The sequence below is a fragment of the Vicugna pacos genome, chromosome 2, assembly GCF_048564905.1.
Source record: "Vicugna pacos chromosome 2, VicPac4, whole genome shotgun sequence".
In the NCBI taxonomy this organism is placed as follows: domain Eukaryota; kingdom Metazoa; phylum Chordata; class Mammalia; order Artiodactyla; family Camelidae; genus Vicugna; species Vicugna pacos.
In genome coordinates, this window is record NC_132988.1 from 7,212,277 (window position 1) to 7,225,808 (window position 13,532).

General features: G+C 37.3%; 1 protein-coding gene across 1 annotated transcript in view; it reads right to left on the bottom strand.

Moving 5' to 3' along the window:
• The window catches only part of FSTL5 (follistatin like 5), a 625,236-nt gene that overhangs the window by 428,314 nt on the left and 183,390 nt on the right, over window positions 1–13,532 (bottom strand). Inside the window, exon 3 of the mRNA XM_072972286.1 lies at window positions 10,921–11,169. Within this exon, the coding sequence (XP_072828387.1) occupies window positions 10,921–11,169 (249 nt within the window). The remainder of the gene's footprint in view (window positions 1–10,920; window positions 11,170–13,532) is intronic.

Genomic DNA, 13,532 nt, shown 5'->3' on the forward strand with positions numbered 1-13,532 from the left:
CAACAAAGAGCACATAGGTATGTTTCAACATAGAATGATTTTAGTGTATCTAACTATTATAGATGCTAATCTAAAGTAATAGCATGAGATTTTTCTGGCAACTGGGAAAAACATCCTTGGTCATTGGTCATTTATCGATTGATCTAGCCACTGGTCTCCACTTAGTTGGCAAAAGTAAGAACTATGTCATCTTCACCTCTGGATACAGCCTTTAGAATGGGTCTGTCACAGGACTGAGTGACAATAAACGATCATCAGCAAACAGTCAAAAAATTATCATTGCTCATGCATACCTATTCACGGCATACATATGTACATATGTCATTTACATTATTGCCTGACTCCTTTTGACAAGCGTGTGACACTTCGAACATGTTTAAATTAAATCAAGCATATGTAACGTTGTTCCTTTCAATCAACTAGACTAATGCTCAATTAGATTCAAAGGCTCGTGCGTCTTTCTCAATTTTTATTAGCACTTTCCTCCTTTTTAAGGAAAAAAATTGTTTCAAAAAGTGAATTAAATGTCAATAACCCTGGACACCTCCACATTAAGTCTGACTGTATTCCAACATCATTGGGAGCCAGATTGGCTAAAATGTATACAATAAAGAAAATGTTTAAGTGAAGAAATATTTGATAGAAAATAAATGTTTGAGCTGCCTCACACTTGCAAATAATTTGCTTAACCAAATAAAGCAGTTTCATTTGTCAAAGAGTAATCTCAAAACAATGACTTCTTAATAATGTTGACTTACAGGCTGACCGTGGAATCAATAATAAAATGATATTAGATATGTGTCAAGATAATTGCCCATCCACATTGTTTTCAAGAGTTATCTGCCCATAGTGATTTTTTTCCCCTTAATAGAAACATTTTGTGTAATGTCCCCATGTCCATCACGGCAACTGCAAATTGATCAGAGAGATGGAAAGCCATTGAAGTTAAGTAGCTATTTTAAGCTTATATGCTTGCCAAATTCCTTGGAAAGGTGCACCCTGGCTAACTAGTCTAAACAGATTTCACTACTGGAAGTTTTACCTAAGAGGCACAGGTGTAAACTTAATACTAGCATTAGGAAGTTAAGCCAAAATATGTAATACAATGTCTAGGGTGTAAAGATCCATTTTGGTCAATATGCAAGCTGAGGCGAAAGATATTCACCAAGAGATCTCTGGATGCTAGAGTAGCAAACACACAGATAACAGAATCATACTATCCATTGAGCAAGATGCAAAATATGGTTGTGGACTCTTTCTTCCTACATAATTCTTCTTTTTCTTTTTAACATGATGGTACTGGGGATTGAGCCCAGGACCTTGTGCATGCTAAGCATACACTCTACCACTGAGCTATACCCTCCCCCCATAAGCCTTCCCTGGAGAAATTAAATCCTGGTTCAACCCAGTTCTTCATCTTTTCAATGCCTTACACTGAGCAATTGACTGTGTTTGTAGAAAAATACACAGCCATGACAGATCACTCTCACTTTAAGTTTACGAGCAGAGATACGACAGCATTCCTGGAAGCCCTGCTGTATCCCCTGGTCCATTCTCTCCCTCCTTGTTTCTTGTTTCACAACCTTTTTCCTTTGTTCTCAAATCACCTAAACTTTCTTCTCTGATGCTTTAAACGGATGCTTTATTTCTTACTTCATTAAGAAATTACAAGCAACCAGATGAAAACAACACACATTTATAGGATGAAATATGCCCTGTTACTTGCACCAGAAAGCGTCTATTTTTGCTTTCCTTCTGTTGAGTGGATGAAAAATCCGTATTCTCATCTGAAGCTACATCCGCCCCTTGTGCGCTAGGTCCCAGTCTCTCAAGCCCACCCAAAGGCTCTGCTCTGGCGATAGTCCCTCTTTCTCTTGTCCTGTAAGTTTCCCCTCTCTGTTTCACTAGCCCTACCTACACGACCCCCTCCAGGTCACGATGCATGGATACATGATAGAGACAGAGACCGAGGCAGAGATGGAGATATCCCTACAGACATCTGCTCCTCTTTAGCAAAACACTCTTCCCATGAGCTTTCTCTACCTGAGCTCTCACGTTCTCAGCCCCTGTTTTCTCTCTTACCAACTCTTACCAAAGTCAACCATGGCGTTAATCTTTCCAAATCAGTGGTCATTTCTCAATCCCTGTCAGACTTGGTCTTAGTAACATTTAATTCAGCTCACCATTCTGGCCTCCACGAAAAACGTTCTTACTTAGCTTCTGTGTCCCTTCACGCTCTAGGTTTTCCTCCTGTATTTCTGCTGACTGTGTGTCTGTCTTGTTTGCTCTGCCTCCACTTCCTGGTGGCTGAAGTACAGCAAGGTTCTGTCCTCAGCCCTCTTGCTTCCCAGGGTGCACTCATTCATGCTCTAGTTTAACTCAGCTGCAGAGTCCTTTGGTCTTGCCTCTTAATTGACGTGCTTCTAACTCCTAAAAAATGTCTCAAAGTCTCGTGCTCCAAAATCTTCCTTGATTTGTAGACTCATATCCAACTGCATAAATGGCATCCTTCCTTGCTTGCTTAAAAGGGATTTGAATTTAACTGTCCTTAAATGTGCATGTGTGCGCGCGCGTGTGTGTGTGTATTCCTCACATCCACTTCCAAATGTGAGTCCACCAGTGTTTCGCATTTCAGTAGATGATGCCTCAAATTATTTCTTTGCTCAGCTTATTTTTTTATTATTAATAGACTATTTTTAGAGCAGTTTCAGGTTCACAGCAGAATTGAGCAGAAATTACAGAGTTTACACATAGCCCTCCCCACCCACACAAATATATTCCCCTACCCTCAACATGCCTCATCAGTGTGGCATATCTCTAAAAATCCTTTGTGCTCCATCTATTCATTCCGCCCTCCTTCCCTTTCCCCATACGCTGGAAACCACGATCTTCTTATTGTTTCTATAGCTTTGCCTTTTCCAGAATATTTCTTTAAATTCCATAAACTCCAGGTCCAATCCACAGCAAATTATATCAGACAGTCTGACATGTAAATCTAACGTAAAACACAGAAACATTTTATGTACAGTCTTGGCACATCTTTTCTACTAAATGTTCTATAAATGAAATCATTGTACTTATTCTTCTATGAATCCACCTAGATTCTCAACGTATTATTCTGATCTCAATTGTAACATTTGATTTGGCTGCCTGCCATATTTTGATCTTCCTCCTGGCTCTATCATCCAAGAGTGGCCAAATTGTGACCTCCATCCTTTAAGTGCTGCTCAGAAATATTTCACCTGTGGACTTCTGAGTCACAGTATTACCATTAAAATGAATGGCACTCATCAGGGAAGACCGAACCGGGACCTAAGTTATTCTGAATTTTTGGGAGGAAAACTTTGGAAATAGTATCAGTTATTTGAATTTATGTTACCATTTTTTATATTATATTTTGTGTTAAATTGTTATGGATTTGTGGAAATCATCATTGACTTATGGTAGACATAGACCAGGTGAAAATTTCCATTCAGAAATCTGTAGTATTACCACAAAGTTGTATGCTAGGCCAGTCTGTGACTGTCATTTCTTTATACGTTACTCTTAATGTTTTAATTCTAACAAAATTTGGAGATGAAGAACTTATCTAGGTTCTATCTATCTATCTATCTATCATCTGTCTATCTATCATCTATCTATCTCTATGTAGAGATCTATCTATATACATTATATATAAAGATATATCTATATATAAATCAATCAACTTGTAGTTCCATAATCTTTCTACATATTGTGGACTTCAATTCAGCCTGGTCTATTGGATGAATCTATTGAACAAGCCATTTTTGAGTTCTTTAGAAATGGTCAAGAGGAAAAAGTACTGACAAAATGTAATTGCAACTCATGTCTTGATCTCAGGGTGTACCTTTAGAAAGACTTGATACAAACCATTGGAAATTCATGTATTGAGAGAAACAAAGGAACGTGACGTGTATCATTCTCCCTGAACACACACCACCCAGTAGACTAACACTCTATTTTATCCACGAAGTTGTTACAAATTTACAGCTAGCTGATGCTGTGTCGTGAATTAAAACCAACCTGATTGCATATTATTGCACTAAATTAAGTATTTGTTAGTTGAATTGAAAGCGTTTTTATACTTGGCTTAACCAGCATCAAAAGAGCACTGGCTAATTACCTGTGCCTTTTTCATTGTGCTGGAAAGAGTCAAATCTCCTTTACTCATTGTGATTTCCTCCAAACGTGTTTTTATATAACTCTCTAGGTGATAACCACATGCAAAGCTTCTTTTCTCATTTAGTTTTACATTTTTATTAGTAGAAAGTTTTCAAATTTTCTGAAAAATCTAGAGGCACCCCTTCAGAAAGGATTGTAGAAGTGAAGTATAAATCAGACTAATGGAGAAAAATTTTCAACTGCACTTTCTAGAACATTTTCTCCTCAATTACACATACTGAGTACAGTCTTTCACCATCTAGTTTTTGCAAAGAAATATCAAAGAGGAAAAATCATTCACATTGACAAATAACAGTTGTTAAAAATGTTCTTCACTTTGCAAATTGTAGAAATATCACAGTGGACATTTGAGAATACGAAACTAAGAACATAAACACAATAATTGAAGGTGTCCATGAGAGGTAATGACTGAGATAATATTTAAATAGCCTCAAGACAGATGACAAATTATTTGCACTAATAAAATGTTCTCATTTTTTCCCATCACTATTGAAGATTGCATTCATAACTATTAATAGAATATTCATATATCCATAGAAAACATGAAATAAAATATTAAACTAAAATATTTATTTTATAACTGGACACTGAAAATGATACACATAGAAACGTACAAAAACAAGATAAGACTATTCATGTATCTGAACATTAAATTTAGTTCCTATATGTCCTCAAAAAAGGAAAATTTGACAACAAAAAATAAATGCAATAAGAAGTCCACATACTCTCTAAATTTCTTTGGAGATGTAGGGGAGTAAAATAGCGTTGTTATACATCTAATAGATACTCTATTTATAGTATAAGATAAGCAAGCTAAGTGTAAAGTAAGTCAGTGAGAAAGGTGACAATGAGGTAAGATTTTTCAAATGTCAATCAGGAAGCTAGTAAAAAACGTGTTCCTAAACTTGAGTTAGTTTTTGTCTTTAAGTATCAGAAAACTTACCACCATCAAGGAGTCTATTGAGATCTGGCAAATTCAGTTCTGTAATGATTTGACCAGCATCTCTTTATGCAAGATTATAAACCAAATGTAAACCTAAAAGAAAGCATGTGTGGCTTCCCAGACTCAAGTTTGAAAATTTAATGCCATCAAATGTTCACAGTCATTGAAGTTTCAGTCTTAAACCCAGTCATTATCTGTCACTGCGTTCTTCTGTTGCCCAAGAACTGTGCTAAATGCATTATTTAATCCTTACAAGTACCACAGTGAGAAATACTGTTTCTAAATAACGTAAAGTATTTACATGGAAATTACTATAAAAAGCAAAGTTTTAAAAATCACAGGCAAGTAAGATCTGATGGTATTATAGACTTAAGTAGAAATATTTGGCGCATACGTGCACTAAAAGAGAAGCCAAAATCCCTTGGTTCCTGTCCCAGTGGCATTAACTTACTGTGTGAATGTTGGCAGGCCATTTTTAAACTTTTAGACTTACTGCCTTCTGGCTTGTTATTATAATGAATTAATAATATAATAGTTGTGAAAGCATTTTGACAGAAATAATACCCAGTATTTCTCATTTCTCTCTCCCCACCTCCCTCCCTCCCTCTCTCCACAGTTTTTTGTTTTTTCTTTTAATACATTTGTTGGGTGGCCTAATACTTGAATCACCCTTGGCTGGAATATTTTTTCATATTATATGTAGAATCTATCACATATCTACCATCTATCTATAAATGGAAGATAAACACGTACCATATGTGATGTTTACAACATCCTTTACAGAGTTTTCAAAAATCAGAGGAGAAACAAACAGTTGGTATGATTCTAATAACAAATAGTGAATTTACGAATGCACCCACAGTATTGACTCCTAAAGCCTGTTACAGAATGCGTTACACAGAGGATTCTGCAGTTCCTGCTTGATGAGAAGAATGACGGCAGAACTATGTTCTCAACGCTGATTAAAAGTTCAATGCAAAATTAACATTAAAAATGAGATACAGAGGGGAGGGTGTAGCTTAAGTGGTAGAGCGCGTACTTAGCATGCACAAGGTCCTGGGTTCAATCCCCGGTCCTCCCTCCAAACATAAATAAACCTAATTACCTCCCCCCACCAAATAATGAAAATAAAGAAAAAAATTTTAATTAAAAAAGAAGACACACAGCTCAGTTGGTTTTGTCATCCAATCAGAAAAATGTAATAGGGATCTAAAGAAATTTAGGGATTAATATAATTGATTTTATGGTTGTGGGTACAAACTATTCTGAGGCACTAGAGTTTCTGAGTGTCAGCATTCTGGCCTCAAAAGAGTTAATGTACATTTATGATTTGCCATGTTATTCACTTCACCACCCCCTGTAATTCTGTTTGGCCAATCCTGACTAAACACCAGACAAAACAGAACAGAACAAACCAACCAACCTCTGGGTACCATTTACCAAAGTTGATATATTTATCAACATAATTATTTTTCATGAAGTGGCACACAAGTCTGCTTAAACATAAAATAGAAGATTTACAAAGGTGCCCTTAAAAAAAAAAAAAAGACACTAAAAGCATTTGCAGATTTGCACATGGCATTTACTGATCTAATTTCAAACATCATTGGCAACCTAGTTTTCTAGCCTATGTTCTATTAAATCCTGTCTTTAAAAAATAATAATAATCAGGTAAAAGAACAAATTAAAAATGGTATGAATATCGCTCCAGATTACCCCGAAGAGAAAGAACACAGTGTCGGCTCTCATTCAAGGAGCGCAGAGAGAGCTGTAAAAACCATATTTCCCAAGTTGTTATTGTTTGTGATGCACATTTAAGTGCACACAACATTTGCCTTTACGGCAGCTTTATTCTCAACACAGTCAATGGCAAAAGAGTTTCTGTACAATTGACTTTCTCATAAAACGGTTTAATTCCCTACTCATTTTGGCATAGGTTGTAGCTTGAGTTTCTTATATTCCAGCTTCTAGACCCTGAGTGTGTAAATTCTGCTGCTTCTCGTGACAGACCGACCCGGGGCCGGGCTGAGATGAATTTTTCTTTGTTATATGTACCCACATGAATCACAGCAGTTAGAAAGCTGTTTGGGGATGGGGCGGGGCGGGTGGTGATGGGGGAATTAAGACAAAACTCCCATCACAGTGAATAGCTAGGCATTATGTCAAAATTGAAAGTTTTATTCTATGCTAAGCAACACCATAAAGTATTTGATGCCAATAAACAAATTTCACAATATTCTGTATCTCCTGGTAGAGAATTTCTTCATAGTCAAATACATGTGAATGGAAATCATTAGAAAAAAATTATGTTCATCGATGTGTGCTTTATCTAGCATTCCACAAGTCATAAATCACTAAAGAAAATTCTTAGTGAATTCATGTCCATATTTGAGTTAGCAATAGTAAATGCTGAGCCTACTACGAAGGCATTTAAATATTTAATGCAAATAATAAAAAGAAGATATATTGATATTGGTAGAGCTAAAGCTATAAATTAGATATATGTGTTGATATAGAGACAGAAATATAGATACAGATGCTTTTAATCTGGACTCAAATCTTAATTTTAAAACAATGAATAGATACACAGAGTCCTATCTGTTTCACATATTGAATTTATCAGATTTATGTGTGGCACTTATATTCAAGCCTCTGTATTCACCACCATGGCCAAGAAGGTAAGTTCGTAAAGACCTGCAGATATTTTAAAAATTAATTTTAAGGCACTAAAAATCTTTCAAAGCAGAAGGTAACAAACCTTTATTGATAAGATCCAGATAAAACATTTTTTAGCCTCTGCAGGCCATGCTGTCTCTGTTGTAAAGATTCAACTCTCTTTTTGTATCTCAATAGCACCAGGGCCCTAAACTACCAGTGGGACCATGTTCCAATTAAACTTTGCCTAAAAAAAATAAGCAGGGACCTGGACTTGGCCTATAGGTTCTTGTTTACTGATTTCTACCCCAAGATTTTCATAATCACTTTATGTTAGATCTAAATGTAGCATTGTTTTTAAGGAGGAAAACTTATTTCTGTAATTTTTGTTTTGATTTTTTTCATTTGAAAATATCTAATTAAGTATAAGTTTATTGCAGTTCTTGAACATAATATTTTGACTTGCTTCTTCCTTTGGGCCATTATTGGGAAGAATACAAATTGTTGAAATTCCGCAGAAAATATAATCCACAATCACAAGAATTAACTTTAGCCATCTCAGTTATCAGGTCTTCAGGTATCCAGAATCTCTTTTATGACCAAAATTTGGCTAACTGCACACTAATAAGACAAGCAATTTATTGTTTTATTCTATATTATTCACTTCCCTTCTTCTGAAATAAAGTCTTTTTTCTGAGTTATATTTTAGACAAAACACCAAAACAAATAAACAAACAGAAGACCCACACATTCTGGGACCTGGGCAATGTGCTAACCCCTGGTAACTCACCCAGGTTATATGAATTAAATTGTAATACTACATATGATGGGAAAGCACTTTGAAGCAATCATAGATCTAATAAATAGGCTTAGTACAAGTCTGAAAAGCAAAGGTGTTTCAAACCACTGTTTCACGAAGTAACTCACCAGGAAGGCAACCTTCCTAGCTATATCCAGTTCATCTGTTTCTGTGCAGATTGACATCTTAAGTTGCATTATGCTAAACCTCCAGCAATAACGCAGAACGTTAAATACACCAGATATTTTTCCCCTTACATGATATTTAATAGCATATGTTTCTGTGTGATCAATTGCTGGTTGTCAGCTGGGCAAAACCTCAACATTAAAATATGATTCTAAATGGACTTACTAGCATTAAGTTTACATTATTATTATTTATATAGTTCTGTGATAGCATGCATTTGTGGAACAGTAAAATTCTCACTATACCATCTCAGGTCAGAATCATAGAAAGATACATGCTTCTATGAGTATTAATGCACAATGATCATAGAATCAATGTTAGCCATTTATAAAATAGATTAGATGGAAGATGATAATGAACCGAACTTGAAACCAAAGAAACTGCTATTCTTTCTGTAAAAGAAGACAATCTGATATCATCAAATTCTCAGTGTATGTATTCAAGGTGCAGAGAGTTCACTAGGGTAAGGAAGTTCTTATAATTTATCTAAATTGTATCAAGGGCTTCTAGTAGCTACAATGACTACAGCGCATTTCATCTTGTACCATTTGAAAAGCTCTGTGTATTTTTTTTTTTTTACCTTGGGAGTAATACTTTATTGATTCTACCAACTTTGAAAAAAAAATTTAGTCATTTGAACTTAATTGGAGGGCAAATGAACAACATTATACATTACCATAAATCTAAGCTAAGAATTAAAACATTACACAAACTTTTAAGGGTAAATATACTTCAGAAACAGTCTGAGAACTTGGAGGTGGAACCAATTAAAGATTAGAAATCACATATTGATCACTGACCTATTTGAATGATGGAAATTGTATATGTTGAAAATGTTAGAATTTCAGTCTGGATGATTGTAACAGAAAAGGACAAATCTGATTCCATATGAGATCTGTTCCTTTGACTTCAACCCCGTGCTCTGTTCCCTAGGCTTAGTCTTACTGGTTTTGCACCTTTTGTAAAAGAATGGTGCCTAGAGCCTGAAATACACAGGAGAGCCCATCCTCAAGGTTCTGATCTTTAAGGATATTAACACTTTTCCATTCCTATAGAGATAAACGGTGCAGAATAGAAAATAACATTTGTTTTGTTGAAGATTTACAAGGACACCATGATCTAACCCATGTGGACAGCTACAAGAACAAAGGATTCCAAGAACAAAGAATTCCCACACCAAGAAATTTGCAACAACCAAGCATTCCCCCTCCTCTTTTTAGTATAAAGGGAGCCTGAATTCTGACTTGGGGAAGTTGGTTCTCCAGGACATTAGTCTGCCATCTTCTCGGTCTGCTGGCTTTCCGAATAAAGTCACTATTCCTTGCCCCAACACCTTGTCTTGAGATTTATTGGCCTGTTGTGTGGCAAGCTGAACAAGTTTGTAGTTGGTAACATTGTGACTATTAATAAGCAAATATTCTCTCCAGTATGAATAAATAAACAAGAAATAAACTTATAAATAATTAAGTGGCATTAAAAATGTTCAATGATTTATTTATCTAGCATGTTAAAATAATTTGTCAAATAACTAATTCAGCAGTAGTTTTCCATAAGAGTTCCCGATGATTCGGGGTACCTTGAAAATAAATACCAATAACTTTTAAATTTTAAATAATTGTCATCTCGGATTTACTAATTGGGTTTAGCATGAGTTTATCACAGTTATTTCTGTGTGTATTTCCAGGTTGCATATAATTTGAATTATGTGGGGCAAACTGAAGCCATCGTTTTTAATCAGGAAGAAATGGGATGTTATCACAGCATGGCTTGGCATTCATTCTTCCCTCAATTTTACTCCAGGTACATTTCACTGGGTGGATTTGGCCTGGGGACTGAATTGGCCACTTGGTGTCCCTAAGAAAAGCACCCTGATTGGGAAGCCATATGGTGCAATGCTATAAGCTGTATCACACCGTGAGTCATATTTTGGCCGGCTTTGTTCTCACAGCTCAGAATTGTATCTGTGTAAATTTCTACACACTCACTGCTTGTAGGTGTCATTAGGCTCACATTTTCTTTCTCTTTTTAAACACTTGCCATAAAAAAGTGTTGCTAGAGTTTAAACTGAAAGGCATCAGTTGAGAAGAGGAAAGAAATAGAGAAAGGGGGCACGTTAGGCTCACCCCGCATTTACCTTTGAAGAAGCAGTCTTCGTTGTGAACAATGGTAATCTTGTGCTTTTTCAGGCAGGCTGCTCTGTGCACTGCACAGTGGTTTTCATAGAATTCTCCATCAGATCCACACACAGGTTTGTAGTGCCGATTGCAAAGGTCCACGCAGGCGCATTCCGCCTGCCCTGTCTCTCTGCTGAGAACGCAATGCCTTCCCAAACCACAGTATTTGTTTTCACAAGATCCCCAAGGGCCATCCTGAATCAGGAATCCTGAGGACAAAGAACAGAAAATCATTTGGATTCTTATGTCCAAGTTATACACTGCTGTCAACGCTTCAAATGAAAAGAACAAAAAAAAAAAAAGTCCAAGAAAAATATAATATAATCAGGGTTCCATTGCGTTTAGCAGAGGAGGGACTTGTGGCAGAACTAGCAGATGAACTTTTTACAAAATACCCTTGACATTTTCCCTTTCTTTCCTCCTCCTCGAGCTCTCACCTCCCAACCCAATGAGGAATATGGTCTGTAAGGACAAGGGCTGAAAAGCCAAACTGCCTCAAACCAAATTCTCTATCACTTACTAGCTTTATGTCTTTGAATAAATTATTTCTATTTGCCACATTGTACCACCTTCAATATGGGGTTAAGAGTATAGACCATCTCCTAGAAGTGTAGCAAACATTGCATGTACTAAACCTCAGAAAGCACAGCCCTGGCACACAGTAAATGTTTAACAAACGTCACATTTCACATTCACAGCATTCCAATAGGAGAAAGGAAATGTACGTATTGAAGGCAGGAAATAAGGGGGAATAGGAGTGAAAAACAGTGTCTTGAAAACTTCTTGTGAGGTTCGAACAGCAGATCCTTTCTTGTCTGACCTTTGCCACTTGGCAATCACGGATGCATTTCTTGAGCAAATGAACAAATCATGAAGAACCTGTCTTGTTATTCAGTCTAACAATCTCCATTGGCATCAGAAAAGTACAGGTGGATCAAACAGTCTTGTACTAAAATCAAACTAAGCGACTTCAGTCCTTTTGCTTTTATGGGTAAATTGGCTTTTCTTGTTTGAGAATGTTATCTAACTGAAAAGTAAAAACGTCTATATATAAATTTCTCTCTCATCATATATATTTATTTCTGTGTATATATATATATATATATATATATATCCAGGAATAATATGTACACATATATACATGCATATATATGTGCATACATACATTTACTATCAGTGACAATTATATATTGCAAAAAAACAACTTTTGAGTGGTTATAAACTTAAATTATAGTAACTTTATTGGATGCTTAGAGTATATTTTCAGATGATTGGTTTAAAAGCCATCTCTCTACATGACTGCATCATAATGATTGAGAGTATGGATTCTGATCCCAGATTTTAAATCACAGCTCCAACAGTTGCAAACTTCAGAACTTTGGGTGGGTACCTAACCATCTGTAACTCAGTTTCCTCATCTGTAAAAGGAGGATAATTGTATATCCTTGGAGGTTTACTAAGATTAAAGGGCTTGAGAGAGAGAGAGATCAAGATGGTGGAGGAGGAAGAGACAAGGCTCACCACCCCTCACAAACACGTCAAAACTATAAATGCACATAGAGTGACTTTTGCTGAAATCTACCTGGGATGAACAAAACAGCTTTTCTACAACCAAGGCTATAACTAAAGGTTCACATGGAGTCTGATAGGAAGGAAGAAGGGGTCAGGCACAGACCTGCATCCCTGGTGGAGGACATAGAAAAGGAGGGGATACACAGGCTTGGGAATCCTCCCTGGGGAGCAAGGGATTCAAGCTACATGTTAGATACCACAACCTGTGGGTCCAACACCGGAAAAGTGAGTTCTCTTAGCTGGTTTGAAAATGAGCTTCTTGGAAGGCTATAAGGAACCGAGTCTCCAGGCTTAAAGAGCACAGACACAGACTTAATTCTATTCACATCACAGAGGCAGCAGATTGAAACTCCCCGGGGCCCTGGCCAGGCTGCCAGCACTTCCCCAGCACACCCTCAGCCTGCATACGCTCCTGCTCCAGCCCGTCATGCTCCGGTGCTACTACACCCACTACTATGGAGGCTGTCATTGCCAATGGGAGTGTGCACACTTGGAGGGGATGGGGCCAGCTCAGACCCCAGCCCTGCTCTGACCAGGGCAGATGCAGTCATTGCCAGCTCATGAGTTCCTGTGCATACCTGAGTTGGGGTAGGGCCAGCTCACTGGTGCAGCACTGCGTCTGCAGCCCCTACACAAAGCATGTGCACCTGGGGCAAATGTGAAAGCAGCACAGAAGTGCAGCCCCAAGCACTCAGGCGCTCTGCCCCTGCCCTAGTTAGGGCAGTAAGGTCTACTGAGCATAGAAGCAGCCCTGGCTCTGGCTCTGGCCCCACCAACTCCAGCCCGACCTCCCAGCAACACACCAAATCCAGGGGACGATGCAACCTGTGCTTACTTCAGACCTCGCACTCCCACCAGAGCCACAGAACATACCCGACTGAATAGCGATGCTCCCACGCAAGGACACTCCCTCAAGATTGGGATGGGTAATCTAACTAGTTCCACCAAATTTTACAGAGACAAATTTAAACAAAAATGGGAAGAAAGGAACGCTTCAAAT